Genomic DNA, 26729 nt, shown 5'->3' on the forward strand with positions numbered 1-26729 from the left:
ATTTAGCCTAAGGTCATTTTATTATAAAATTTTTTAACCAAACTGTATAAAATATTTACAAGTTTTAACCGAATTTAGTGAATTTAAAATATTACAAATTCCCGGTTCATAATAGACGTAAGTAATAGATCTTCGTAAACAAAAACGATCACTCTCTAGTTTTTGAACGGCTCTGTTTTATAAAATGGATCTTCCGCATAAAAACCCGGATTCAAATCCGGAGGAGGACGAAAAAATAGACGCTAAAGATGAAAATAAAGTTGGTCAGAAGAATTTATCAACAGAAGAAATGAAATCTATGACAGAACAGATATCTGAAATCTTGACAACATTACCTGAAACTGCAACGAACTTTTCCGTTAGCAAACGGAGTGAATGGAATAAAAGTGAAGGGAGGTCCGAAGATTTAAATGGCAGGGATAATTCATACCAGGAAAATTCCTCTCATGCTTCGTCACCTGCGCCGTTTACATCAGACAACGAAGTGAGTGTCTAATGACGAAAAACTAAATAAAGACTGGCTATTTTGGGTTGTTAACATGTGTAATGTTTGTGGAAATGTCGCTAGAACCCAGTTTTGTTTAAAACTACGAATTTATGCCCCCAACATGCACTCTACGTGAAATTAGAAAAACAAACTTTAAATAGAATTTGTTTGTTTTTTTCTTAAGCGATCCAAATCCGGCACTCCCGTATACTTTAAATTCCCCATCCATCCAATACATTACCCATCAACCTTATCTACAGGATGATGAATCGGAGGCGGAAAGCTCCGAGCTCGATGAGGAAGATTGTAACAGAAGAAGATCGCAATGTTTGGATGAAATGTCAACCATTGAAAAACAATTCATGGACATCAGAGACCAGTAAGCTGGGTGCTGTATAGGTTAACACAAACAAAAAGATTATGTACTTTTAAATTGGGGACCAGGGGTTAGGTTTGCAGCTATTTACCAGCAAATTTTTCAGTTAGCCTATATAATTTGTTGGTGTAGGTGTTTTGGTAGCCTATACCATTTGTTGTTTGCTCCGTTTTTAGTAGCAGTGTATTCTGTTATGATTTAACAAGATTGATTCAACGATATTATTGCCAAATCAAGGCCAGATTGATTGAATGTGTTAAAGTTAAAGTTATTTTGGTACGATAAGTCAGTTATGGATCAATCATGTCTGCAAGTTCGGTATGGCTAAAACATCATATAGTAGAGTGGGGGGAGATGGGACACCTTTTTAATCTATTTTCTCGCCTTATTTAGTAGTAAACAAAGAACGTTCGAAGAATTCTTAAACTGTATCTTCACGACTCCTATGGATTGTTGTCAATTGTTTAAAACACGATCAGGATTTTTGGATATTACGTGCTAAAGGTGTCCCGTCCTCCCCCACCCTACTATATTTATTCAAACTAAATTTATTCATATTATTACAGATTATACAGAGAAAGGCACACCCAGATAATGCAGAAACTGGAGGAAGTTAAAGCAGGAACAGCTCCAGAATATCTTCAACAATTACTTGTGTTGGAAACAAACAAACAAGTCAGAATGCAGGTGATGAAACAATGACAATTATTATCAAAACAATATATATATGTTGTTATGATAACAGATGTTGTAATTATTAATACAGTTGTGAAACTCCCCGGTTTAAAGTTTGAGGTATGTTCGTTATATAAATTGTAAAAACAATAAGAGTGTCTGTAACCCATATGGTTTAGTATCAAAGCTCATGATTAAAGTTTTAAATTTAACTTTATGTACGAACTGTATAATTGTAACTTTATATTCAAATTCAATTACTTGTTCTCGTTTCAGGTTTCTGATATTTTAAAAAGATTACGAGTTGAATCTCTTAAAATAAACCTGGAAGCAGAGAGCCAAGCTAACACTCAACAACTAAAAGTAAGTTAAACCAGTGATATTTCATAAACAAATACAAACAAAAAAGCACAGACACATTTTCACAACTTTTTGCAACCAAAACTACCACAACCCATGATTTCCAACACAAAAAACTAAAGTTGTATAATGGCCCATTATAGTTACGCTTAGCTTTTGTATTGCTTAGCTAATGTACATTTATAAATCGTTGGTTAGGGTTTTGTTTTTGTTGTTAGGTCTAAGGCATAAGTAATATGGTCCTTATTAAAAGTATTTATCAATGTTGGTTTTGTTGTTAGAATGAGAAGCAAATATTGATGGGGAAGATTGAGAATGAGTTGAATGAGAAGATGCATCGGTTGGAGGAAGATCGGGAGAATGTAGATCTTTCAAATCAGCTGTGGGATGATGGAAGAGATGGGGAGGAAATCTTCAGGAAGAAGAGCAAAAGGAGAGAAGAAGTTAACTCAACTTTCTCATTCGGAGGAGTGAAGAGAAAGAAGAAGCCAGTTACTGTGACTGATATCCTTTGTTTGGGGTTGGATGTATGAAGTTATTGGGCTGACAGGGGGTTATAGCTTAAGTTTAATTGGAGTACCAATAGGAACTCAGCTTACAGATGGGGTGTTCTGACAATTTGAGGTAAAAAAGTAAGATAACAATTTGAAGTCCGATAATGTGAAGTAAACCAAATAAGATAAAGGGTTCTGGGGTTACGTGACTAAGATGTAGGTTCTGTTTTTTATTCTATATAGGTGAGGCCCTACAGTGAGGCACCAGGGGATCTGTAATTTAAGCCACAGTTAGCCCATTACCCCAAGTGCTCTTGGTTTAGGGTTTGAATATAAGTTTCGAACTTAAGTGAAACATTTTTCGTATGGGGATATTTTTTAAAAAAGTCTATAAACAAAATATTTAAGATTCCGGTTCAAATCCTCAGCTAATATTCCTTAACCCCATGCACGCCCATATATAGTCTACATGTTACGAGACACGGATATTATGGATGACTGGACAGCGATCAAGAGAGCAATCGTAAGCAAGCGAAGAACAGTGTCAGTAAAACGTAAGTTTTTAAATTCTTTAAATTCATCTAAAACATTTAAAAAAAGTTTATTAGCAAATGAACTTAATGGTTTATAATGCGGCAAACAATTTAATCTTTTTTAGCAGGTTTTAAAATAAGAGCAATTGAGAATTTATAATGTAAACCTACTGTTGTGTTTTGTGTGTTGTGTTATGCATATAGATATGTTGTAAGGAATAACTTGGGCCTTGGATTTAAGATACAGCATATTGAGCAAAACAGTGAAAGACTTTTGGGTTAATTGTTCAAACTTGCAGATCCAAAGAAACGGCAAACACACAGTTGTAAATACGAAGATGGAAAAATGATTTATGGAATTAAAACTTTTGAAGAAGGCATGAACGTGACCATTCGCAAGAGAGGAGAATCACCCACTTTGTGAGTCAAACTTTTGCATATTTCCACCCAATTTGTTTTATATCATATGAGTATTACTCATAAAATATTTAATTGTATGCTGGGAATTTTGATCGTTTTCCTCAATTTTTTTGGCAGTTTTAACATTTTTTTAACAAATTTTGTTTGTTTTTCGTTAATATTTTAGGAAGTTTTAGGTTTTTACAAAAAATTAAAACTGGTTCTACAATGTTATTTTTTATGTTCATTCCACAGTGGTAAAATATCCGGGTTAAACGCTTCAGAGATCCTGGTGCAAAGAAGCAATGGTTCAAAAGCGAAACTTTACGTTTACCAACTCCAACGTGGGATATATACATTGCACCATAGATGATGGGGCAGAGGTTGTTGGTATCGTGGACATAAGGTTTCAGTGCCATATGTATGGCATATAAGTGGCGTGGCTAATATGTGGCATATGGGCAGGCATTTTGTTTTTTTAATAAAAACTACTAAATAATCACAAACAAAAAACACACTAAAAAAATGGCTTTAAGCAGTTGCTGCAGGTTGTTCGGTACTACAGTAAAAATATTGCTTCGGTATAACCTATACTCCAGTTGTTTAATGAATATTTAATATGAGTATAAAACTGCACCTTCAAAAAGGTTGTAATTGTAATTTTATTGTCATGCTGATGCGAGGTAAATTTCATGGGCATTTTGGCATAATAAAGAAAATGTTACGAACCATTGGTTTGAAGGCTTCCGTGGTCATAAACCATCATTCATTCCAACCATCCGTCATTGCTTTCATGCAACGATCGCAAACCTGCCCACTAGAGGTCACTATATACCTCCTACACCTCGGACATTTACACATCGTTGTAGTGTTTACATCGACCTCCCATGGCGTGTCACCTCCTCCTACCACAGTACATTCAGCGCATGTTAGTATCTCACTTAATGTTGTTTCATTGCCCTCTCCCTCTGTGAGCATCTGTACAAGTAAATAAAGTTGATCTACATTTTTGTGAGTATTTTTATGTGATCAGATAACTTAGAATACAAATTTATTTACCATGCTAATGTAATGCTTAAGAATTGCTTTCCTGTTAAAATTGGGTTTGAAAAGATGACGTTTTGATGGTTGGTGGAAAAACATTTTTACCAAAAAGCAATTTTCAAACGAATTTGAAACAGATTCTGCATAGTGTATTAAAAATATCTATTTAGGAAAATCACCTTCAATGTTTTGTAAACATTGTCATCAGTTGTTATTGTGACATCATAAGTGGTTGGTTGTTTTCCAACAATAGCAAGATTGAAATCATCCCGAATATTTAAAGCTGTTTCAACGGCATTTATGATATCTATGTTCACACCAGTGATGTCATCAGTGTACCAACCTGACTTGAACACTGATTGATCTGGAACAATGAACATTATCATGGAATAATTCCAATTGACTGATATGTATTGTTCAAGCAAGGATGCAGTTTGAAGTCCTCAGAATGAATATTCAGACAATTTTAAGGAACTACTGGATTCGAACAGTAATTGTTTTGTCCAACGACGTTATACACCCGCAATGGTAGCAGCCTTTATTGCCAAAAGGAATCTGTACCAATAACTCACAAATGACTTTTCAAATTAAATGCGTAAGTTGTTCAACATAGTTAACTACCCCATCACTTTAAGTGCCCAAGGTTACATGCACCTACAGTCCTACAGTGACAGCAGCTTCCAGTACACAAAACATTACTTACAACAGGGCAATGACTTTTTGAATTAAATACATAAGTAGTTAACGAGCCCCCTACTACTTACTGTTAGTTGGGTTATATAACGTTGTTTCTTCAACTAAATGTGGAAGAATCGGAGCGACTGACTTAAGTAGAACATCAAGAGTGAAATATAAAACACTCTGGCAAGATCTTCTTCTTAAGCTTTCTTTTTCATCGCAGTAAAGTCTGAAAGAAATTTAAATATACAAGTGCCTACTGATATTACTCTATAAACATGAGGTCTTATTTATTACTTTAGCCTACATCCTGGGACCACTGCATTATGCGTCATTACTGTTATAGAATAGAATTAGTCCCATGGTGCTACCATCTAGACCCAACTGAAGCAGTTTATGCACACTTAAAACTAGAGGTTCTATAATGTTCCGGTGAGGCCAACACAAGTCCTAGGATGTAGGTTTATTGCTCTATTACCCCAACACCCAGGGTGCTACCATCTGATCCCATAGTTTATAGACAATCAATAATAGACTCTATGAGGGTAAGGTACATCTGGGATTAATTGTTTAAACCAGTATTATAACCCATCTACAACAACTTTTAACCACTAACACCAGATAACAAGGTACGCACACCATACATAGGAGTCACCTGTCTTTAACGATGGTAAAATAAATGTTGGAAAACTTCTTGATGAACTTTAAAGTAAGTCTAGTTACGAGTGAGTAATCATACACCTCATATGCAGTGGTCACCTGTATACAGGATGGGTCAGTGTAATTACTTATGAGTGATACGTGAAAAAGTAACAGTAAAAATTGGGTAAAGGGCTAATCATGGCATAAATCCCAGGATTCGTGGCTTGTTACACTGCAGGACCTCATGCTCGGAATAAAATGAGTTGTACTATTCACTTTTGTTTTTCAATCTTCCAAAATTCAATCAATTATCCGTTTTAATTAAATACAACTAAATATGAGGTGATTTTTCCTTTAATGTAAGTTTTCCATTGATTCTGTTATATGTGGGTGACGTTATGCAACATGGCACTTCATGTGATTTAGGATTTAGGCCAAGATTTGCTCATTACCCGTAGATTAGCCCCCTTTATCACCCACAAAGTAACATACATCGTAACCCGTAAGCTGGCATGAAGTGTTAAACCCGTGTGATAACGACTGTTTATTCATTCATTCTTTATCCTGATACATTGTTATATCTCAAATACTTTTCTTACCTCACGTCTGTACGTTCTCAACACATCCATAAAATATTGATCCAGAACAAGCATGGCTGGTGTCGGTACAACTTTTGTTTCATCAAACTCATTCAAGTTACCAAGCATGAATCTTACAGAGTTACGGATCTAATAAATAAAGTGAATTTTATGACCGATAGTGAGACCTATTAATTATGCTACAGTTTTCTAAGTAGAAGTGGTACGAGACCATTTTATAAAACTGGGTGTAAAAGTAGGTTAAGGATAATTGGCCAATTCCCACCTAAATTCCAGGTCCCATGGCTTACTACATTGCAAGACCATACCAATTTAGAAAATAATAGGTAAGGTTTTTAATAAGTAAAATGCTCTTTAGAAGCATTTAAATATCGTAAGGTTTAATCAGCATTGAGAAATCAATTTCTACACAAGTTAACATTCGGTTGAATAATTCATACTTTCTGTACAGATTCAGCTGCAGATTTAATGATAGTTGTGCTGATATGAACATCTTGATGAACATTAGATTCGGCCACCCACCATCGTAATGCGTCTGCTCCATATGCTGGGTCTCTCTGTGGGTTCTGTAGATAATGTTAATGTACATGAAATTATCTGCATGTTGTTTATGTATGTCCGGTATGTTATATAAACTGATGTTGTTTTGGGTACAACATCCATTTTAACCAACAATCTTTCCCACACCATTAATTCCAATTTTCTTTGGCATTTATTACCCTAGGTTTTACATACCAAAACCAGTTGTGTAATGGGCCAACTGTGGCCTACATCCCAATTCTTAGGTTCCCTAGTTTACCTGACCTAAGGACTTCACCCACATAGTAAAAACTAAATATATCACCCAATAGTGTGGAAGAAAGAACTGGTTTTAGTTTTTAAACTAAAATGTTTCAGATGAAAAAGGAATATGTATATATTCATATTTGTATTAAAACTGCCAAGAAAATCCTCGTATGTGCCTAATATAGAAACATTACACCAGCTATGAAACTTCACCTTGCCCCCATTTGTTAATACCATCGGGTCTACTACGTTTCCGATCGACTTTGACATTTTCTGTCCTTTCTCGTCCAACACAAACCCATGAACCATGAGGTTTTTATACGGAGCTACTCCTTGTAAACCAACACTGGTAAGCAAGGATGATTGAAACCACCCTCCATATTGGTCTTTACCCTCAATATAAAAATCCGCTTCTGTTGTTCTGTTTTTGTTGTCTCTAAAATTAGAGAAGTATTTTTTATGACAGCACGAGTAGTGTGTTTGATTGGAAAGTAAAAAAAATATTTACCCACAAAGTTACATACATGGCAACTCGTAAGCTGGAACGAGGTGTATTAACACAAGTGTTATAACACTGTTGTTTTCTGGCCACGCGAGGATAAAATAAGTTACATTCATTCAAGTAACATTGTAGCAACAAAAGGAAAAAAACTGGTCAATTATATCCACCTACCTTAACACACAATCCCATGAGACCCCACTGTCGAACCAGATGTCCAAAATATCGCTCCCACGTTCGTATTCATCTGCATTATATTCCGAGGGAAGAAGTTCTGAATTCGACCCCTCCCACCAAATATCAGCCCCATGTTTTAATACGAGGGATACAAGGTGTTGGATGGTGGATTCATTCAATAGAAGCTCACCACTCTCTCTAGGGATGAAGTATATGTCACATATATATACATATAGTTGGGTGGGGAAGATAGATCATCTTTTTTTTCTATTTTTGTGTCCGATTTGGTAGAAAACAGGAAACATTCAAAGAATCATAAAACCATACCCTCACGACTTACATAAACCATCGTTAATTCATATTCTACTAAAGCTTTCAATTATACATGTTTTTATATAGCAATGTAGGTTACTAGGTTTTATTGGCATCATGGGTCACATAAGTTCCCACCCACGAGAATATAAATGACCAAACCAACCAAAAGTCATGGCTGCTTATCCACACACTGTAATAGCTTCAGTAGGGCCACTGTGATAACTTTAGCAAAGAACTATACTGTTTTTCTAAGGATTTTATTCTGTATGAAAAAGGTTCTTGAGGATCTGGAGTTAGGCAGGATTCAGTCCATTACCCCATTTAATTAAGGTATAACTTCACACCAGCGTGAATATAAATGACCAAACCGACCAAATGTCATGGCTGCTTATCCACAAGCTTCATTAACTTGACTGAGATCACACCAGCGAATAAAACTTAACAATGACCACTCACCTATGATAGAAAACTGGAATTGGTAGACCCCATGCACGCTGTCTTGAAATACACCAATAACTCCGTAGTTGTAATCTATTTAACATGCTTGATCTTCCATTATCAGGGTATGTTGTGATGCCTGATATTGCGACTTCAGCTTTATTAGCAAGCATTGCAGTGTCAACAAACCATTGGCTGAATAAAAAAGTAATCTTATGTTATAATGCATGCTTTAAAAAATATATAAAAATGCATGCTGAATAAAAGCTGAACAAAAAAGTAATGCTAAAACTAGTTGTTAAAATACACTTGTGCATAAAACAGAAATAGGAATAATGGTTTGGATAAAAGGTAGGACAGTTACACACTACTTCTACTTATTGGTTCTTATAGCAGGACAAACAAAAATTGTTATGCTGGATATAACAAATACATTATGCTGAATAATAATAAATACCTCCACAAATAAAAGAAACGTCAAATAAAAGTTAATATTATGCTAAACATTAACAAATACTTCCACTTACTTGCTTGTGTGAACAAATATTGGTTGCTTGGTCCTCCAATCGTAAGGATAGCTGTGTTTGCAATCATGTTCGTGGAACAAATTCATCCTTTCCTTCAACATTTCAACCACAGCTTTATTACCAGTGGTGAAAATAAATTTCCCTTCAAGATTTGGATCAATGCCTGCCATGAATTCACCATCTGAGTTGACTGAACTTTCCTGGACAAAAGGAAAAGTTCAGTAGGGTGGGGGAAGATGGGACGCCTTTAGCACATAATATTCAAATAGCCTGATCTGGTTTTAAACAATTAACAACGTTCAATGGGAGTTTTAAGGTTTTAAGGTTTACTACTAAATGAGAGAAGAAAATAGAGTTAAAAGGTGTCCCCCCACAGAATAATAGTATAATAACTTTTATTTGTCTCTTGGAAATTTAAAACAAAAATACAAGTATAGTGAAAAAAAAATTATATTTAATTGGAAGAAAGAAGCGTGGTCACTACTAGCAGACAAACAACCAGCCATACATGTATAATTAAAGTGTGTGTAAAAACTATGACCATAGACTGATTTTTCTACTTTATTATATCTCATAGGCAGTAAAACACAGAAAGAAAACCCAACAAAAATGGCTGAGTGAGACAAAAAATTTAGTGTAAAAATTAGGACTGTACTATATAGAATATTGAACAAATAAAAACCTACATCATAGCATTACAAATTCATGCTTATGTATTGCAAAGGTAATAACAATATAAACATGCTGGGGTAATGTAACCTTACCAAAGTTATTACCGTGTTTAAGTTATGCTTCTGTCCGATCCCAAAATCTTCCATTCCATGAGCAGGGGCAATATGAACAACACCGGTCCCCTTTGAAGTATTGGCAACATCTGAACTTATCATCCTAACTGTTCTCTCCAAATACATTGGATGACGACATATCATCCCCTCCAAACAACTTCCATCAAATGTTTGAATGATATTAAACTTTTTACCCGTTTGTCGAGCTATGGCTTCAATACAATCAACAGCTAACAAGTAAAGGCCAGATGCGTGTGAACATGATGCAATGCAGTATCTGTATAACATAGAAAGTAAGAGTGGTCACAATAAGCATGGATAAAAACAATACATTTGTAAGATGCTATTTTAATGTGTCGGCATGCTGTGGGTCATACGTTTTAGGCCAAGATTAGCTATTGCCCCAAGCTCTATTTATTAAAATACTGTTTATCATTATATCATATATGACTGAGAATCCATGGTAAGGCATGCAGGAAACCTGGGATTTATGCCAGAGGTGTCTTATTGCCCAAATAACAAAACACCAAGTAAAACATCTTCAAAATACTATATGATTTTATATTGTAAAACACTAAAACAAAGTTAATATATGTCTAAAATACCAGTTTGTATATTTTCTATTTAAACATAGTAAATATGTTTATTACTTAATGTTTGAAGAAAAACAGAGCGTTTGATTGGCTGGCAATGTCCACGGTTGGGTTGTCCAAACAAGCACCTTTATGACATCATCAAAGGAAAGTTCTGGTAATTTTGACAACAATGGAAATGTGACGTAAACTGATCTGGAAAAAAAATTATAAAACATAACAAAGTGGGTTTATTTACTATGGGATAAAAAGATCAAATTAACTAAAACACATTGTAATAATGAGCTAGTTGCAAGTTTTGTAAAAGTTAAAATTTTATGTCAAAATTACTAAATTAGTAATATTTTTTACCTGCTTACATGATTGTCATTATATACCAACTCAGATTCAGCTAATGCAGTTCCACTGCTGGGCGACCAATACACAGGTTTCAACGCTCTGTATACAAAACCCCGTTTGTATAGTTTATAAAAAGAATTGAGTTCTTTGGCTTGGTAGTCTTTATCATAAGTGTAATAACAGCTGTTCTCCCAGTCTGCCATCACTCCCCAACGCTGAAAAGCTCGCTTTTGAATCTCGATGGTTTCTTCAGCAAAAGATTTTGATTTTTTACGAATTTCTGATGTGTTTAATGTTTTGAATTCATTTGCTTTGATTGCTTTGATTTCTATAGGCAACCCATGGCAATCCCAGCCAGGTTTATAATGGACTTGATAACCTCGAAGTAATTTATATCGATTCGTAATGTCTTTTAATATCTGTGGAAAAAATTCAAAAATATTATTCAGAAATTTTGTTTGAATAAATAAAATAAATACCACTATTTTTTTTAAATGACAAAGAAACTTTGTAGCTTAAGTAGGGAACTTTGTTAGTAATTGTTTTTTGTAAGCCTTTTGCAAAACATAGCAGTAACCATTGCAATTATTATTAAGCCTTTTGTCTAAGAAAACAGACTCATACAGAAGTGGAACCACCGCGATGGTAGTGAAGAATCCTTCCTCTACGTTATATGGTAAGTTGGTAACCCTAACTAATAACCCCCTACAACCCCAAGCTATCAACCTTCAACACTTCCCACCAAACCAATCTGTAACGTACTGGAAGGTTCTAGTGCTAAGACATCATGTTCTACTTGTATTATATTCCCACCTTATTCAAAGCATGGCCAACATGAACATCACCATTTGCATACGGAGGTCCATCATGTAGAATGAACTGTTTATCGCTTGTGTTGTTCAGATACTGCCATTTGTAAAGACCAGAGAAGTCACAAACCTTTAAATACTTTTTTATTAATAATACCTTTATTGAATGCAGTAAGTAATTAATCTGTGAAAATGGCAACCTTTTAAACCAAGTTTTACTTCTTTTTAAGTTTTTGGTATTTGTTTACTTCACCCTTATTTATTTTAGTCAAAAGGATGTTTTGTAGTTACTAAAACTTTGAAACTTGGCACACAACCTACATTTTGAATTTCTATTTCATGTTCGTTTGTTTTCTTTCCAATTTTCACAGGAAATTTCGTTTTTGGAACCAACACAGTAGATGAGTAAATACTTTTCGCCGAATAACATCTTCTAGCCAGATACCAATGTGTTCTCATCGTAGTAGAAACATGTGCGTTTCCATTGTTTATGTTGGTGTTAAGATATCTATGGAAAAACTATTCGAAGAAGGGCATTCCCCTTAAATATGCTAACTAAGGAACAATCCTCCCCTACATTATTTGATAACCGCTAAACGAAACAACTCATACATACAACCCCTTTACCCACTAGCCTCTGCCTCCTAACTACCAACATAAAACACTTTCTATCAGCCTAATCTGTAACGTACCGAAGGATTCTTCACTACTGCCTTTGGTTTGTTGTTGTGACGTAGTAGTAAAAAAGTTTAAATCTCCAAGGTTTTCAATTTTTTCCGGGCACCCCAGCCGCGCATCTGTCACGACCTTACCAAACACTGTATCTTATGACCAACATTTTCTATGCAGTTTGTATTTGACAACAGCTGCACACGAGCGCATAAACAAGCACTGCATGATATCCTTAATCAAGCAATATATTCTGCCAAAACGCGGTACATATACAATCAAATCATAAAGAACTAAAAAGGAACTTAAATATGCAAATACTTGTGACGTTCACTGTAAACTTCCAAACATATACTGCTCAAAAAACCCGAAAAAAAGCTGCTCAGAATATAATAATCTTCATTCTCGCGTGGCCGAAAAAAGTTTGTAAACGAGCACGCAGTAAATTTCTTCCATGACAAATGATTTTTCTTCAGGTGGATTCGTCACGTAATTAGGATAACAATTCCTTCATTCTTCCTTCGAGCATTGACTTTGCTGTGACTCATGAGTAACTTTTGATTGAACAGTTTTCTTGTGCATGCCTACAATACAATATAACGTAATTAAGCACCGTGTTACACGTTCACCAGTAATCTATAATCGGTTTACGCCTTACCAATAAGCCAGGGTGCAAATGCATCGTTTTTGAGACCGTCCTTGTAACAGGCATTAATAACAGTATCGGGTAGAGGTATAGAATGGCGAACCATTGCACCGTACAAGCCGTATTCTGCCATAACGCTACTCTTGCCCCAACAATTCTCTCGTTTCCGCCATTTTGCGCGGCGGTTCTGAAACCAAACCTGAAGGGAAAGAAATCATGTTCGTTAAAATAGATAATGAATTTAAACAGAATTGGTCCAACATTTAGAAATACAGAGTTAACCCAGAAAGAAGTAAAGGTCTCACCTATAATGGTGTAACTAATTTAATCGCGTCAGTTTAATCGAGCTTGGTACCCACTGGGAATAAGCGACAACCAATGTTACCATAATTATGTACGTAGATCGCAGATTAAAAAGTGATTCCACACATGTGTGGTCGATAATTAATTCGAAGCCAACAGCGATTGAACCAATAGATAAATTGCTTTAATCAATTCAATGACTGACTTTACGTTTACGGCCTATTATTTCAAATCAATAACCAAGGAACGAAAATGACAAACAGGCTGTAATTTGGATGGCTTTCGTAAATTTAAACAATCAACACTGCTGTTGTTTTTTAAACCAAAGTAGGCCCTATAGTATAGGATAGGCCCTATACAGTGGGGTAAGGGTAGCGTTATCGCATAATTATGTCTCGTATTTCCTGAACGGGATTTAAATAACTAACACTAACACTCTGAAGGGTTGTGAAGATTCTGTTAATACACTCTATTAAATACTAAATGGGACAATGAAATAAAATGATACGTAGGCCATCTTACCCCATTCTACTAAACATTTGTTTTTACCTGAATTCTGTCTTCTTGTAAATTTGCGTTTTTCGCTAATTTTTCTCTCGTTTCTGCATCCGGGTAATGAGCAAGATCAAATGCTTTTTCCAAATGTTCAAGTTGAGCGCTTGTGAAAATTGTTCTGCCGCAAATTATAGTACATTAATTAAAAATCCTTGATTTAACTACCGACCTCTATACCCCATGGATACCCCATGGATATCTACGTAAGCATAAATATATACAATATGTAAACCATTAAGGCGGCTTATACCTCCGGGGAAGTAGCAGGATCCAAAATCTGGTAGTGTCCATGCGGTATAGCACCTTGGGGGTTATAGAGTAATGGGCCAATCTTGGCCTAAATCCTAGGACCAATGGCGTGCCACGCTGCCGGGCCCCACCCATACAGAATAAAATACATCAATATAGCGAGTATAATAAGAAATAGAGAGCATTTGTCGAGAAAGTACTTTGTTTAAAACCACACGTTGGGAAAGTTACCTGCTACGTCGTTTCTTTAGTTTATCACTGAGTTCCTTACTGTTGTTTCTAGATTGGGTAACTTCTGTAAAAAACGCGTTGCTTTTTTAATTCAATTCATTTTAAAGATTTTTTAGTTGAAAACTGTAATCATTTGTTAATTTTACGAATAAAGGTTTTCATGTGTATTAGTAGATACTAAAGTGTTTTTGTTTTCATTATTACCTAAACAGAAGGCAGAGAGTTCGATTAAGAAAACGTTCTGTCATTTGTAAGTGTTACAACATGACATTGATACATTGCTAGCGCCGCCATTTTGTTTTCTATTATTCTAAAGCAGCGAAGCGATTGGTGAATTAAGCGAATCGTTTCCGATGCACTTATTGTGAGTAGATAATGCCTCTTGTCGGAGCTATGCGCGTTCTTTTCAAGCGACAGCAGTTGATTCGCCACGAGAGCCGATTGAGCGAATGAAACTGCGATTAATTTGTTATTAAAGATATCTTCGCAACACAAGCAATTGTGAACGTCGGTATAAGGAACATATGCCAGACGGTCGCAAATGTAAACGATACAAATTACCGCAGGGTGCATTGCTCAATGAGGTGAACATGATGGAATCGAGCAAAGCGGGATTAAATTCGGATCAAAATCTAGCAAATGGAATATGCAAAATATAAATTTTTGCCAACCCCTTTTTCAAATAATGTAATCCCATGAACAATATTGAACCACAGTTATGTCAAAAATATAAAATGAAGGGCGTTGTCTATAGATTGTATATTGCAACCACAATAACAGAATATGAAAATAGCAGTAATGCAACAAAATTACCTTTTGTACCATCCGAAGAAAGTTTTCGTTTTTTGGCTGCAGGTTCGGTTTCATCCGATTTGAACCGGTTTTGCTCGATGGGCGAAGTTGTTGCTTGGGGTTGGAAGTTCGTGGATGCGGGAAGCGGAAGATGCTGAACTGGAGGCGCTTCTTCCGATCCTGTATGAGTCCAGCTGGGTGGAAATTTCAGATGTTCGTCTGGTTTTCTTGAAGGAATTCCAGGGAGAACAGAGCAGCCTGGTATCGAGTATAAATAGCCGGAGCTTTGGATGCGACGTTGTTCTTCTCTCAGGTGATGCAGGAATGGGAGACCAAGAGAGGAGTATTGATGATAAAGATTTCCGAGTCCTCCGGCGTAAATATAGGATAAAAAGTTCATATGCGGGTTTAAATGACTGTCTTGCTGTGGAAGAACTCTTCCATGGAAGTTCGTTCTGAAGTTGTTTGCTGAAGAAGGGTTGGCGGAGATATCAGAACCAGGGGTGATTTCTTTGTCGGATTCATCCGAAATTATAGCTTCTTGTTCTTGCAGACGTCTTGAATCATCTTCACTTAATTTCTCTCTCTTATCCTCCAACTTGAACGCTAACTCTGAGGACCCTGGACGCTCCATTGCAGCACAAGCATCTACAAGTGGATTCTTCGAATGTGCCAATTCATTCGGACCAACTGACGAAATTTTCGAATGTTCGTCGCTCCACTTACGCGAGAGGAATAATTTCCTAATCTCCGACCCTTCAGTGGCGAAATTGGGAAAAGATCTCCCGATTGAAGAGCCTTCAAATCTATTAAAATCTGTTGCGAGATTGTCACCTTCCACGCGTCCAAAATCCTTCGAGTATTGCACAGGACCATTTAGATGATCACTGCTTAAGTGCATTCGTTCATGGCGATTATTTTCCGCCACTTTTCTGCTGTGGGTCGCGGAATTATCCAACAGTCTTACGATATGAAAGGACCCGATTTCTTCCTCCCGTGTTTTCGACGAACTATTCAAGTTTGGGCTCGATTTCTCCTGCACGCTGGCAGAATCTGAAAAGTCCGATGATACGTCATAGATTACGTCATCACGCACTGGAGACTGCTGGCAACCTCTTTTGAGTGACGTAATCATCACACTTTATTCTACAAGATAAAAAAATAACTTTATAATTATAAAAAAAAAATTAAAACAAATTATTTCTTGCATATATTTCATTATATACTTTTTCTAAAAGCCCAATTAGTTTTAAATATTTTAAATAACACACGCACTTGCAAACAAAATCGCGCATACACTTTTAAAATCCACAAAATTGACTTATGTTTAACAACTGTTTATCCTTGTAATGCCCGATTGAGATGCTGCCAAATAAAACAAACCTAATCACTACCCCGCCCTTTATATCTAAGCTGCGTCTCTTTTCCTGAAAAAAGAGACCTGGCGTTTGACTTGAACAATCACTCCATGTCTCCCCGCATATCCATCTGCGATTCAGTGGCCTTGCAATTAGTCGACGGCCAATCGCTCAGTTAGAAATTAATTACAAGCGGGCAGGACCGGCGGCACAGAATTTGAAAGGTCAGAGGTTAAACCTCGATCGTCATTATTTACCGAAATGGAAACATGCGACGTTCACATTGGCTTCTGATACCATCAATATTACGGTATTGGCGATTAGGGCTTAACCGAGCAGCAGATTTTCTGGGACAAGCGGGTGACTGACTTAAACTAATGGAAAAAGTTTAATAAGGTCATAATCCGTATAAGTATTGGTGGGACAGGTAATGAACTTAACCAACTAGAAGACACACCTGAATATTAGTTCAAATAATTTATATAGTAGGGTGGGGTAAAATGGGACACGTTACTATTTGGTAGTAAAGAGAATATTTACAGAAATAAACAACCGCATTCTCGCGAAATGTTGTTAATTGTTTAAAACACGATCAGGAAATAACAATATCCAATTTTACCCCATAGTAATATACCCGTGGTGAAACACCGAGTTTTCACGACCTTTCTACACGTTAAAACACAATGATGATTTCCATGTAATGGCAATTGGTGAACAGATTCAACTAAGCCGCCTGCTTACGACTACAAACTAATCTGGTGCGGCGACGATTCGGCGCCTGCCAAATTTAAACCTTATATTAGGGAAACTGTTTGTATTATATATACTGTATTAGGTTTTTTTCTTAACATATAGTAGGGTAGGGAAGTTGGGACACATTTTAACTCTGTTTTCTCGTCCAATGTGGTAGTAAACAAGGAACTTTCAGAGAATTATAAAACTATATGCTCGCAAGACTCCCATAGACCGTTGTTAACTGTTTAAAACACGATCAGTATATTCGGATATTATGCCCCGAAGGTGTCCCATCTTTCCCCGTCCCACTATATATATAGTACTGGAGGGTATAGGATGGGATACCTTTAAAACATAATATTTCGCATTTAAAAACCATGTTTTTAACAATCGACGTCGGTCTTTTAGAGTTGTGGGGCTACAATTATATAATTCTTTGAATGTTCTTTCTATACTACCAAATGGGACAAGAAAATAAAATGAGTACCATTTACACGAACCTGCAACATGGGCTAATTGGCAGATTTGAAAAAATCACTTTTGTAAACCAATTCCAACAGCAGCATGCTATAGTATTAATCAATATGGCAGTTGTATTTAATCGTTCTTACTGATGAATACTTGAATTTATTCAGAAAAGGGTTAAGTTCGTTATCCATTTCATTTTTTTAAATTGACTTTAAAAACTGTTAGCAACAAAATGAATATTACACGACATTTAGCAGCCATTTTTGTGCCACGAATTGAAGCTCAGAGCCCGTGTATTAAACCAATAGATTTGCTAATCATAGATCGTAAGAATATGTTTTTAATGAATGTATTTAATTTATTTATCCTTGCATGGCGAGACAACGACATTCGTCATAAAACGGTTACGTGTTACCATGTATGTAACTTTGTCGGTGTTTGACATGCAGAGAAAGATATATTTTTATGGTCAGCTTGACACTGCGCACGAGGTGCACATAACAACTATGTATCAAAACTTTTCCAAACGCAAAACGACCACACAACAACGTTAACAGCTTTTTATGTAGTGCAAGCATTTATAAATTTTATATCCTCGGCCGAAAAAAAAACAACACGAAGAGTTCGACACAATCGTGAAAACGACAGAGTACACAACAAATACACTAACAGCAAATTATAACAATCTTAAAGATTCTGCACCAAAAAGTGCTGTTAGCTGAAAAATATCCAATACAAAAGATATATATCAAAACGTGAATAAACTGAATATCAGCTAAAAGTTACGAAAATATAGCAAAAAGTTTCCGGAGAGCATCTGATTTGTCACCGACCGTCTTACAACATTGTAGGTCCAGGCGTGACGTTTTCAAATCCTACTTTGAAAGAATATGAAACGTCAAGATATTTCTCGATCCAGGTGCTAAATCTAAGAATAAATAATTGTTTTTGAGTTCTATTACACGCAACATTGCTATTTCATATCAAACCTGATTTGAAAATGATTCCGACAACTTTAAGACACGGCAGCGTTCATCAAATCATCGTCAGGCAAACACTGGTTGTCGCTTATACTCGGGGACATAGTGAAATCAGCAGATGGCGCCACAGCTTCCAACACCGGAGTCGATGCCGGGGCAGTGTTTGTTGGGGGCAACACTGTGAAACATCGTTAATAAACCCATGAAGAACTTTTTACACCAGGTAACTATAACTCAGCCTTGACCCTTTTTAGCACCATGGCACAGGGGTCTACGCCTTCTTCCTCTAGCCCAGAGATAAAAGGTACTGCTGCTGAAAAGGCCACTTATAAAGGTTACACATGTGGTAAGTCGTGAGCACGAGGTGTATGAAACAGAACACCTGTGTTACAACTACTGTCCACCCCCTCCACATGCGAGGACAAATAGTTACATTCATACACTTTGAACAACTGTATATGAAACTTAGGTGTATGGAACAGAACACCCGTGTTACCACAACTGTCATTTTCCGGCCAAGCAAGTTATATTTAACTTTCGACATATTTAAAGCTTGCCCACCATGTTTAGTTGATGGAACATCCTGTTGAACTGCCACAAACTTATCACCCGGAGCATCGTCAATCACCAACTTATTCTCGGGGGTTCCAGGGTTATCTATAGGACCTGGGTGAAAGGATGTAACTAATAGTTTACGGTTCATAACTTGCTTTAGTATGTAAGTTGTGTACATTTATTGCTGAAATGTACATTTATTTTATGGGCCAACCCTGGCCTAAATCCTAGGTCCCATGGTGGCCACGCTGCGGGACCTCTCCCACATAGAATAGAATTGGTGGTAAAAAGACTACATGCTTGGAAGTTGGCGACATGTGTGTCTCAATATACAAAGAGGAACAATATGGCCATTCACACATACCATGTCCTGTAACAATGTTACGATTTTAGTTCGTAAAAAAATACCAGTTTTTTAATTGCATGTTATTTTCAACGGAAGAGTGTTTTTTCCTGCTAATCATAAACCTAACATTGTACAAACCCGTAGCAACTGGTTCAATCCGGTTCGGGTTACCAGTCCCCTCTTGCTGGGCAAGTTGCTTTCTCATGAAAGGGGAAATCCCTGCAACAGCGGTTTTAGATGACATTTTATCATCTTCATCAGAAATAACAGAAAGGCTTGAACTTGGACGAGAAGACAGGTTTTCTAGATTATAGGATAAAATATGTTTTGAAACTAATTTGTTTATAATATTTTCTAGCATTTACAGCGGTGGATGCCAAAATCACTGTAAAAAATTGTTTAAAATACATCATAATTCATATAAAAATTGCTGAAAAGTGAAAATTATCCTTATATAGTTGCAGCTTACTGAGGAATTATAATGGTTACAAACAAATGGTTGTTTCACCTGTTGGGCTCATAGATGGGACAGCAGCGTGAGAAGGTGATTTTCTACCCTTCAACAATGCTTGTAATGTTTCACTTCTATGTATTGCTCTGTTCTGTGGTGGGGTGGGGGTTCTGCCGGGAGATTTTCCACCAGAAGAAGGACGTAAGATCGCTGGGCGAGTTTGTTTTGTTTCGACGTTCATTGGTTTAAAAGTTTGAGCACTTGCAAACTCCTGAATCTTAGATAGCGTCAGTTTCATTTTGGGATCCAAAGCCGTGTTTTTCGGTGGTGATTTCGAGACTGGAACCACAATAGACTTCTGCTTGCTTTCTTTACGAACTGTGTTAGCACGGTTCACTATTGTGCCGTGTTTAGCAGCAAAACTAGGACTTTTGCTCAAAACTTGCTTGATTGCCACCGATGACTTCCCACTACTGCCACCTGCTGGTGACTTTCCACCAAGTTTGACAGCGGTGGTTGATTGTGTTGAAGTTTTGCCTTGGGTGAGGGGGGTTGGTTTTAGTTTCAAGGCAGAGTTGGTTTCGCTTGAACTTTGCTGCCGGTCGTATGACTTCAGCACAGAACCTAGGAAAGGGTTTGTATAATACAAAGTGTAATAATGTAAAGGTTGAATATATTCTCAACGTGTGGTAAAACACTGAATACACGTGCATACATTACTGGCGCGCAATGTATAATTTGATTTTCCATTTATGAATACTAATTAAGGTAAATGTTAACCTGTGGTTCGTTGCGCAGTTGTCGCTGTAGGGGTTGTAGCCTTTGCGTGGGCACCTGGCGCTTGCCCTGCATGCAGCATGTCAACCACTTCTATTATGGAACTCTTGCGGTGACGGACGCCGGCCACTCCACCTTTTGTTTGGAACCCGGTGGACGACTGCTTGGGTTGTGGGGAGGGAGGACCAGATGGAACCGGTCTTGACACGTTTGATTTACTACCGGCGCTCACTGAGGCTGACTTGATTGGTGTGAATTGGTTACGACTTCCAGATGGGGCATTCCCCTAAGTTGAGAAAGTGGTGTTTAGGGAAACACTTAGATTTTAGAAGTTGTTAATAAAAAGGGAAAAACAAATTGAAAATTTAACATTATATTTTTTGCAAAAATTATCAGTCTCTCTTTTAAATGTTTCTTTACAAGAATCGCCCAACTTAATAAGCATTAGATCAGGGCCACACTTCTGAGATTTATCACAGCTATCATTTTTCAGTTTAGTAATAAAGGTTCAGACATAAAAAACGACAAAAATAAAATGTAAATGCAGACTGTTGCAACTGTAATAGAAGCCACGACCTTAATTACCGCTGTGTTTGATTGACCAGAGGCTGCTTTCCCGTTGTTCTTGCTTGACTGTGTAGTGATGGGAGATAAGGAACCCGTGACCAACTTTTTCTCTTTTTTCTTTCGATGCATCTCGGCTTGATTGTTTAAATAACGCTGGAAATCGGCGGGAAAACCTTGGAGATCTTGCACTGCCTTGCTGCTGCTTGTGGTGGCTTCTGGGAATTTTCAACAATGTTTAGTGAAGTTTAAACATCTTTTTACTGTTTTTTTGTATGACTGTTTATTTGGACAGCTTATTAGTGACCACCGGGTTTAAATGCAGAAGTAGCAGCACCGAGCTTTGAACCTGGTTCTCAAATTCTGAGCGGAAAAAAATTGACACGCCTGTAAAAAAAATCACATACATGCAAAAAAAGTGACACACATGAAAACAACCAGTAAGCAACCATACCTGGGACAGGGGCAACTTTCTCTGGCTGTGGTGGGGTTTCAGGAGGTACTGGTTTGGTCTTAGTAATCGAAGATATGGGAACTCCTTTATTATTAAGTTGAACATTCAATACAATCTTCGGTCGAACCTCGTTGTCTTCAGACGAAGCAACGAAAGTTTCAACTTTTTTACGCTTTACTGGAAAAAATAATGATATTTTTTATAAAGTTTTATTTTTATTTCCTTTTCTAGATTACTGATAAATGCAACTTTTAATTTTTTTGCAATTACTGAAAAAAAAACTTCCAATTTACATTGGCATTGTAAAAAAATAATCAAAAAACTTGAAAATAGTTTGTCCCTCACCTGAATGCTCCTTCTTATCAATGGATGGAGGTCTTCCTCTCCTCCTGGGAGCAGCTTTTCCATCATCTTTGGTTGATCCTTTCTTCTTTCGCTCTTTACCATCACTCAACTTCGTCTAAGAAATAAAAAGAAAAAAATGAATAAGTTAGCGGAGGAAATAAACAAAAATATTTTACTATTTTTAATTTTTTGAAGAAAAACTAAAATGTTTTTGATTGTTAAGATTTTAAGAAAATTGAACATAATAGATTAACCTGAAAATAAACAAAAATTGACAAAAACATATAATTTTCTTATTCACATAGCCTCACATGTATTGTTAACTTATTCATTGCTAACTTATTAATTTAAATAAGTTAGGGGTGAAAAAAGAAAAATGTTTTCTCATGCTCCAAAAAAATTTACAAAAAAAACAAAATTAGTAATTACACAACAGCTTAAAGTCTAACCAATTGTATATTAAAAATACTTATTTCGCATAAATGGCATGATGAGTCTTTTATTCAAATAGAATCTTATTTGGTTAAATTGAAACACCAAGCACCTGTCCCACAGTTGTGGGTTTAGCGGCCTGACTACTTCCTTTAAACATTGCATTTTGTCGCACCAGTGGTTTATGCATGGCTGGTATATTAGATGTTGTTGTTATAACTGGTTTGGTTGTGATGTCATGACTCTGTTGGCTTGGTAAAGCTAGTAAATGGAAGGTTGTTAAATAGTTTTGTATGAGTTTGCATTCACGTATTATCATACATGTAGTAACAACTGATTAGTGTTAACTATTTTTTGTCTTTTTTCGTATTCTTTTAAATCCATAAATGGACAAACTGTTAAGTCCAAGAATACATGAGCTTACAATGATTTATTTCATTGGAGAACATAACTAAATACAAGTGAATCTTGTGAAGTGAGTCTTGTTATCCTACCTGGTGTTGAAGTTGCCATGCGTTGTTGAATTTCTTGTTTATTTCGTTGTTGTTGATCCGGCATGCTTATTTTTGATGGTGGTCTATGGTGAAGGAAATTTATTAAACTGCTTTTAAAAAAAATCAAAGCTGCATTCTAAAAATGACAAAAAAAAACCTTTGTTATAAAAACTAGCAAACAAATTTTAACTTGTATTTTTTGGGGGTTAAAGTTTACAAACTTTTTTTGAGTCGAAATACTAACTTATTATCATCGAAGGTAAAAACATCAGTGTCGTCATTATTTTGGCCACTTATTGGTTGGCTGGAGTGGTAGCTTGGTGGAGCTGACATCTCTTGTTCATCAAACATTTCAGACACTTTCATTTCATTCTATAAGAGAAAGCAATGAAGATTATTATGTATGTTATTTATTCTCACAGCAGAGCAACAACAGTTGTTATAGCATGAATGTTCTGTTTCATACACCTTATGCCCGCTGACAAATTATCACATATGTACCTTAGTGCATCAATGTATCTTATTTATCCTTACATGGCAGGGCAACGACAGTCTTATAACATAAATGTATTTTCATACACCTCGTGCCCATAAAATATCACTTTTTATTTTATATATGTCTTATCCACTGTGTAACAAGCTTGTTTTAACGTACCAGAATACAACATTATCTCATATAGTTATGCTGCAATCTTATACAAAACAAAATAAGTAAAATACCGAGTTTTCTGCATTGATGTTAGCAGCTGACATGGGGGGCATAAAGGAGGGTGGGTTGGACAACTTGCCTCGTAATGGGTTCGACCTAAAGAGGGGTAATATTATAATATTAATACAATTTTGTTTATCTCTTCCAATACAGTAATGGAGATCAGGTTAATTAAACCAACAAAGAAAAGAAAATTAGCGAGAAGCCCAGAACCACAATCAGTATACTCTCGGGGCTTGAGTAAAAAGTACTTGAGTAAAAAGGCACATTAAGCGTGGCTGCAAAACCCACTACTTTAACATAATTTTAGTTGTTGTCAAAATGCTACAATATTGATTTTGCTTTTATATTTTGTTACATGAGAAATTATCGCTCAAAGCCCTCGACACTTCGACAAACAACAAAACCAGTATATTTAGGCCATATCTCATGTTGTTACTTGTTTAACTGACGTTATATGATTTAGATTACTCACAAAGGGTATCATAGCCTATATCAGGATATGTATACTCTATGTTAGGACCACTGTATACAAACAAACACTAAAAAAAACAAGCCATACCTTGTAAATTCATTATCATACATCATGTCCTGGTCAAATGGGAAATTACTTGATCTATTATTTGAATGCTGGTGTTGTAGTGGCGTGTGGTATCCTACCATGGATTGAGTTCTCACAGGAGATACCAAACCACGCTGCATATAATTTACGTTGTGGCCAGGACTCACACCTGTGAATTATACAATTATTATAAATGAAGTGACTTCGATTTTTTCTTCTATTTAAATAAAAATTCCTTTAAATTTAAATAAAAATAATCATCCACACAGTTACATGCATGGTAACTCATATATTTGCAAGTGAACATTTGGTATAACTATCGTTATGGAGCAAGCAAGTTTAAATAAGTTACATTCATTACTTTGTTTGAACAACTAAAACCCATGCCCTGTTACTTCTGCTAGCAGGCGTAATGTAAAAGTTTTTTCAGCGGCTCATCTGGTATCAAAAACTCTTTAAAAAACTTTAAAAAGTCCTTTGGGACTGAATACAACACAAATTAATCAAAGTTTATACCTGGGTTTTGAGGAGTGAATGCCATTGGGTTGTTCATGTCCTCTGTGTTCATCACCTGTTGAATGGAACCAAAATTTTAACTCGTTTAAAGGCACTATAGTACATGGAGAGTATTCTAAGGGGTTGAGAGGTTCTGGACATACTTTTGTTGGAATAGTTCCTGAAATGACCCATGCCTCATTGCTCTGCACATCTGGTTTTGATAATTACATAAAAAATGTTCGAAATAAATTGTTTTTTAAAGTTCTAGACACACCAAAGTACCGAACAAAAAGTAGTGTCTTGCCCAGGGTCTTTTAAAAAGACCATATTAGCGGTTGTATACTTTGAACCTGGTACCCGTAGTTGTATGGTATGCTGTATAGTTACTGATGGGTGAAAACGCTGTTTACAAAATGTCGTACATCGAACTGTTGATTGAAACCAATATCAGTGAGGTCCTGCATGTCTATGGAGGTTGTAGCTTCTATGGAGTTGGATTTCTGACGTGACGCTCGTCGACTCACACTTCCCTTGCGTGGCGCGGGTGAGGTCAGGGGTGGGGTCATCGCGGGGTGCATGGGGGAAGTTATGGGTAAGGGTTGGGGGGTATTCATCGGGGGGTTCATGGGTGAAGGCAAGGACGTGTACATGGGTGACGGGGCGTTGGGGGTTACAGGGGAGGCAAGGCCGTGGATCCCAACAAGTGGAGGTGTAACTGATGTGTGACAACCAAATGATGGCGAGGTCATGGATGTGCTTATGGGGCTTGTGAGGTCATCCAAGTTCAAAGGTGAGGGTTGGGATTGGTACGGCATCTGTGGGTAAGATGTTTACATCAAAGTGTTTATGTGTTACATGGTGGATTGTGTGAAAGTGAAACTGCAAGGTTAATTACATGGACGTACATGGTGTATTCATACACTTCATGCTCACTGTTAAGTTATCACATGGGTGTCTTCTTATACACCAGACACAAATGGTGTGTTCATACACTTCATGCTCACTTTCTAGTTTAACATGAGTGTCTTCTTATACACCAGACACACACGATGTATTCATACACCTTATGCTCACTGTTGAGTTATCACATAGGTGTCTTCTTATACACCAGACGAACATGGTGTATTCATACACCTCATGCTCACTGTCGAGTTATAACATGGGTGTCTTCTTATACACCAGACACACATGGTGTATTCATACACCTCATGCTCACTGTCGAGTTATAACATGGGTGTCTTCTTATACACCAGACACACATGGTGTATTCATACACCTCATGCTCACTGTGGAGTTATAACATGGGTGTCTTCTTATACACCAGACACACATGGTGTATTCAATTATTCATACACCTCATACACTGAGCATCATTTAGATGTATTATAAAATACCAGACAAACATTGTGTAGCAAATTTTGTTCACTTTAAAACAATAAAAAAACTAATTTTCCACCGAACATTACCAATATTAACTACCTGGTATTGTTGTTGGTTCATCCCTTTGACTTGCATGGAGTTTGGGTAACTAGGAGGGGGTGGCATCTGTCTTGGTGGGGGAGGATGGGTGAAGTAGTTGTCGGGTAGCTGGTTTGTCTGCATGGGCGTAGTCATGTTATATTGTGGCAGCATATCACCTTGGTAGTGTAGTTGTTGTTGTTGCATTTGTTGTTGTTGTTGTTGTTGTTGTTGTTGGTGATAATAGGTTGATCTTTGTTGAGTAAAGTAACCAGCATTGGATGGTTCTATAATTAAAATGTTATTTACTAGGATGTATGTAATAGAGATAAATTCATTGTGCTGATGGAAGCTACTGATATATCTTTTGGTTCCACTGTTTTTAAGGATTAAATGTTTTAAAGCGAGATTCAAGTTATTCAATCAAAAACAAATATTAATGGCATCACTGAAACCTAGTTTACTTGTAGTAATAGCTGATTTAGCTGATTTACCTTCGGTTGCACTGTATTAGGATGAACTCTAGCAGGGGCAGGTGAATCT

At 36.6% G+C, this 26729-nt stretch overlaps 5 protein-coding genes across 8 annotated transcripts in view; 1 reads left to right on the forward strand and 4 right to left on the reverse strand.

Moving 5' to 3' along the window:
* The first annotated feature begins 56 nt into the window (after nucleotides 1-56).
* On the forward strand, nucleotides 57-4334 carry LOC100187266 (breast cancer metastasis-suppressor 1-like protein-A). Its single transcript, XM_002125618.4, has 8 exons — nucleotides 57-484; nucleotides 748-866; nucleotides 1430-1550; nucleotides 1815-1901; nucleotides 2180-2402; nucleotides 2845-2946; nucleotides 3225-3345; nucleotides 3580-4334. The coding sequence occupies exons 1-8, from the start codon at nucleotides 185-187 to the stop codon at nucleotides 3695-3697; spliced, it is 1191 nt and encodes a 396-aa protein (XP_002125654.1). The 5' UTR covers nucleotides 57-184; the 3' UTR covers nucleotides 3698-4334.
* Nucleotides 3970-12054, reverse strand: LOC100175441 (isoleucine--tRNA ligase, mitochondrial). Of its 2 annotated transcripts, none has more exons than XM_018814041.2 (15): nucleotides 11877-12054; nucleotides 11560-11685; nucleotides 10759-11165; nucleotides 10465-10602; nucleotides 9806-10091; nucleotides 9030-9229; nucleotides 8521-8697; nucleotides 7747-7947; nucleotides 7287-7509; nucleotides 6728-6844; nucleotides 6288-6416; nucleotides 5702-5805; nucleotides 5133-5275; nucleotides 4548-4732; nucleotides 3970-4302 (listed from the first exon to the last, which is right to left on the reverse strand). In XM_018814041.2, exons 1-15 carry the CDS (start codon nucleotides 12012-12014, stop codon nucleotides 4087-4089), a joined length of 2790 nt encoding a protein of 929 aa, XP_018669586.1. In that variant the 5' UTR covers nucleotides 12015-12054; the 3' UTR covers nucleotides 3970-4086. The 2 variants fall into 2 exon arrangements, with proteins under 2 accessions (XP_018669586.1, XP_002131649.1); XM_002131613.5 differs by having other exon boundaries at nucleotides 6728-6853.
* A 662-nt stretch (nucleotides 12055-12716) lies between these two features.
* Nucleotides 12717-16169, reverse strand: LOC778564. The gene is made up of 5 exons (XM_026836601.1): nucleotides 15022-16169; nucleotides 14209-14272; nucleotides 13723-13846; nucleotides 12883-13069; nucleotides 12717-12808 (listed from the first exon to the last, which is right to left on the reverse strand). Exons 1-5 carry the CDS (start codon nucleotides 16133-16135, stop codon nucleotides 12735-12737), a joined length of 1563 nt encoding a protein of 520 aa, XP_026692402.1. The 5' UTR covers nucleotides 16136-16169; the 3' UTR covers nucleotides 12717-12734.
* A 1695-nt stretch (nucleotides 16170-17864) lies between these two features.
* LOC101242168 (microtubule-associated protein futsch-like) lies at nucleotides 17865-26729 on the reverse strand. Of its 3 annotated transcripts, none has more exons than XM_018814186.2 (18): nucleotides 26681-26729; nucleotides 26208-26473; nucleotides 25151-25543; nucleotides 24747-24801; nucleotides 24231-24399; nucleotides 23680-23764; nucleotides 23204-23331; nucleotides 22960-23042; nucleotides 22578-22726; nucleotides 22034-22148; nucleotides 21689-21865; nucleotides 21247-21449; nucleotides 20674-20956; nucleotides 19951-20517; nucleotides 19581-19745; nucleotides 19103-19207; nucleotides 18551-18719; nucleotides 17865-18489 (listed from the first exon to the last, which is right to left on the reverse strand). In XM_018814186.2, the coding sequence occupies exons 2-17, from the start codon at nucleotides 26391-26393 to the stop codon at nucleotides 18577-18579; spliced, it is 3006 nt and encodes a 1001-aa protein (XP_018669731.1). In that variant the 5' UTR covers nucleotides 26394-26473; nucleotides 26681-26729; the 3' UTR covers nucleotides 17865-18489; nucleotides 18551-18576. The 3 variants fall into 3 exon arrangements, with proteins under 3 accessions (XP_018669731.1, XP_004226656.2, XP_018669730.1); XM_004226608.4 differs by having other exon boundaries at nucleotides 21256-21452; XM_018814185.2 differs by having other exon boundaries at nucleotides 21247-21452.
* The window catches only part of LOC100182502 (mediator of RNA polymerase II transcription subunit 1-like), a 5406-nt gene continuing 5353 nt past the window's right edge, over nucleotides 26677-26729 (reverse strand). The window contains exon 13 of the mRNA XM_026836782.1: nucleotides 26677-26727. Coding sequence (XP_026692583.1) covers nucleotides 26677-26727 — 51 coding nt within the window. The remainder of the gene's footprint in view (nucleotides 26728-26729) is intronic.

This window comes from Ciona intestinalis, chromosome 11 (assembly GCF_000224145.3).
Source record: "Ciona intestinalis chromosome 11, KH, whole genome shotgun sequence".
NCBI lineage: Eukaryota > Metazoa > Chordata > Ascidiacea > Phlebobranchia > Cionidae > Ciona > Ciona intestinalis.

Excerpts from the sequence above, each read along its gene's own strand:
- LOC100187266 (XM_002125618.4), top strand. The coding sequence starts at position 185 with ATGGATCTTCCGCATAAAAACCCGGATTCAAATCCGGAGGAGGACGAA. Across the intron at positions 2,947-3,224 it reads AAGAACAGTGTCAGTAAAAC|ATCCAAAGAAACGGCAAACA; the intron begins GTAAGTTTTTAA and ends TCAAACTTGCAG. Across the intron at positions 3,346-3,579 it reads AGAGGAGAATCACCCACTTT|TGGTAAAATATCCGGGTTAA; the intron begins GTGAGTCAAACT and ends TTCATTCCACAG.
- LOC100175441 (XM_002131613.5), bottom strand. The coding sequence starts at position 12,014 with ATGAGAACACATTGGTATCTGGCTAGAAGATGTTATTCGGCGAAAAGT. Across the intron at positions 5,276-5,701 it reads TTTACCATCGTTAAAGACAG|ACTTTACTGCGATGAAAAAG; the intron begins GTGACTCCTATG and ends AATTTCTTTCAG. Across the intron at positions 4,733-5,132 it reads GTTATATAACCCAACTAACA|ATCAATCAGTGTTCAAGTCA; the intron begins GTAAGTAGTAGG and ends TCATTGTTCCAG.
- LOC778564 (XM_026836601.1), bottom strand. The coding sequence starts at position 16,135 with ATGATTACGTCACTCAAAAGAGGTTGCCAGCAGTCTCCAGTGCGTGAT. Across the intron at positions 14,273-15,021 it reads TTCTTCGGATGGTACAAAAG|AAGTTACCCAATCTAGAAAC; the intron begins GTAATTTTGTTG and ends CGTTTTTTACAG. Across the intron at positions 12,809-12,882 it reads ATTTGCACCCTGGCTTATTG|GCATGCACAAGAAAACTGTT; the intron begins GTAAGGCGTAAA and ends ATTGTATTGTAG.
- LOC101242168 (XM_018814185.2), bottom strand. The coding sequence starts at position 26,393 with ATGCAACAACAACAACTACACTACCAAGGTGATATGCTGCCACAATAT. Across the intron at positions 23,043-23,203 it reads TTTACCTTCGATGATAATAA|ACCACCATCAAAAATAAGCA; the intron begins GTTAGTATTTCG and ends CCTTCACCATAG. Across the intron at positions 21,453-21,688 it reads GAAAGTTGCCCCTGTCCCAG|AAGCCACCACAAGCAGCAGC; the intron begins GTATGGTTGCTT and ends GAAAATTCCCAG.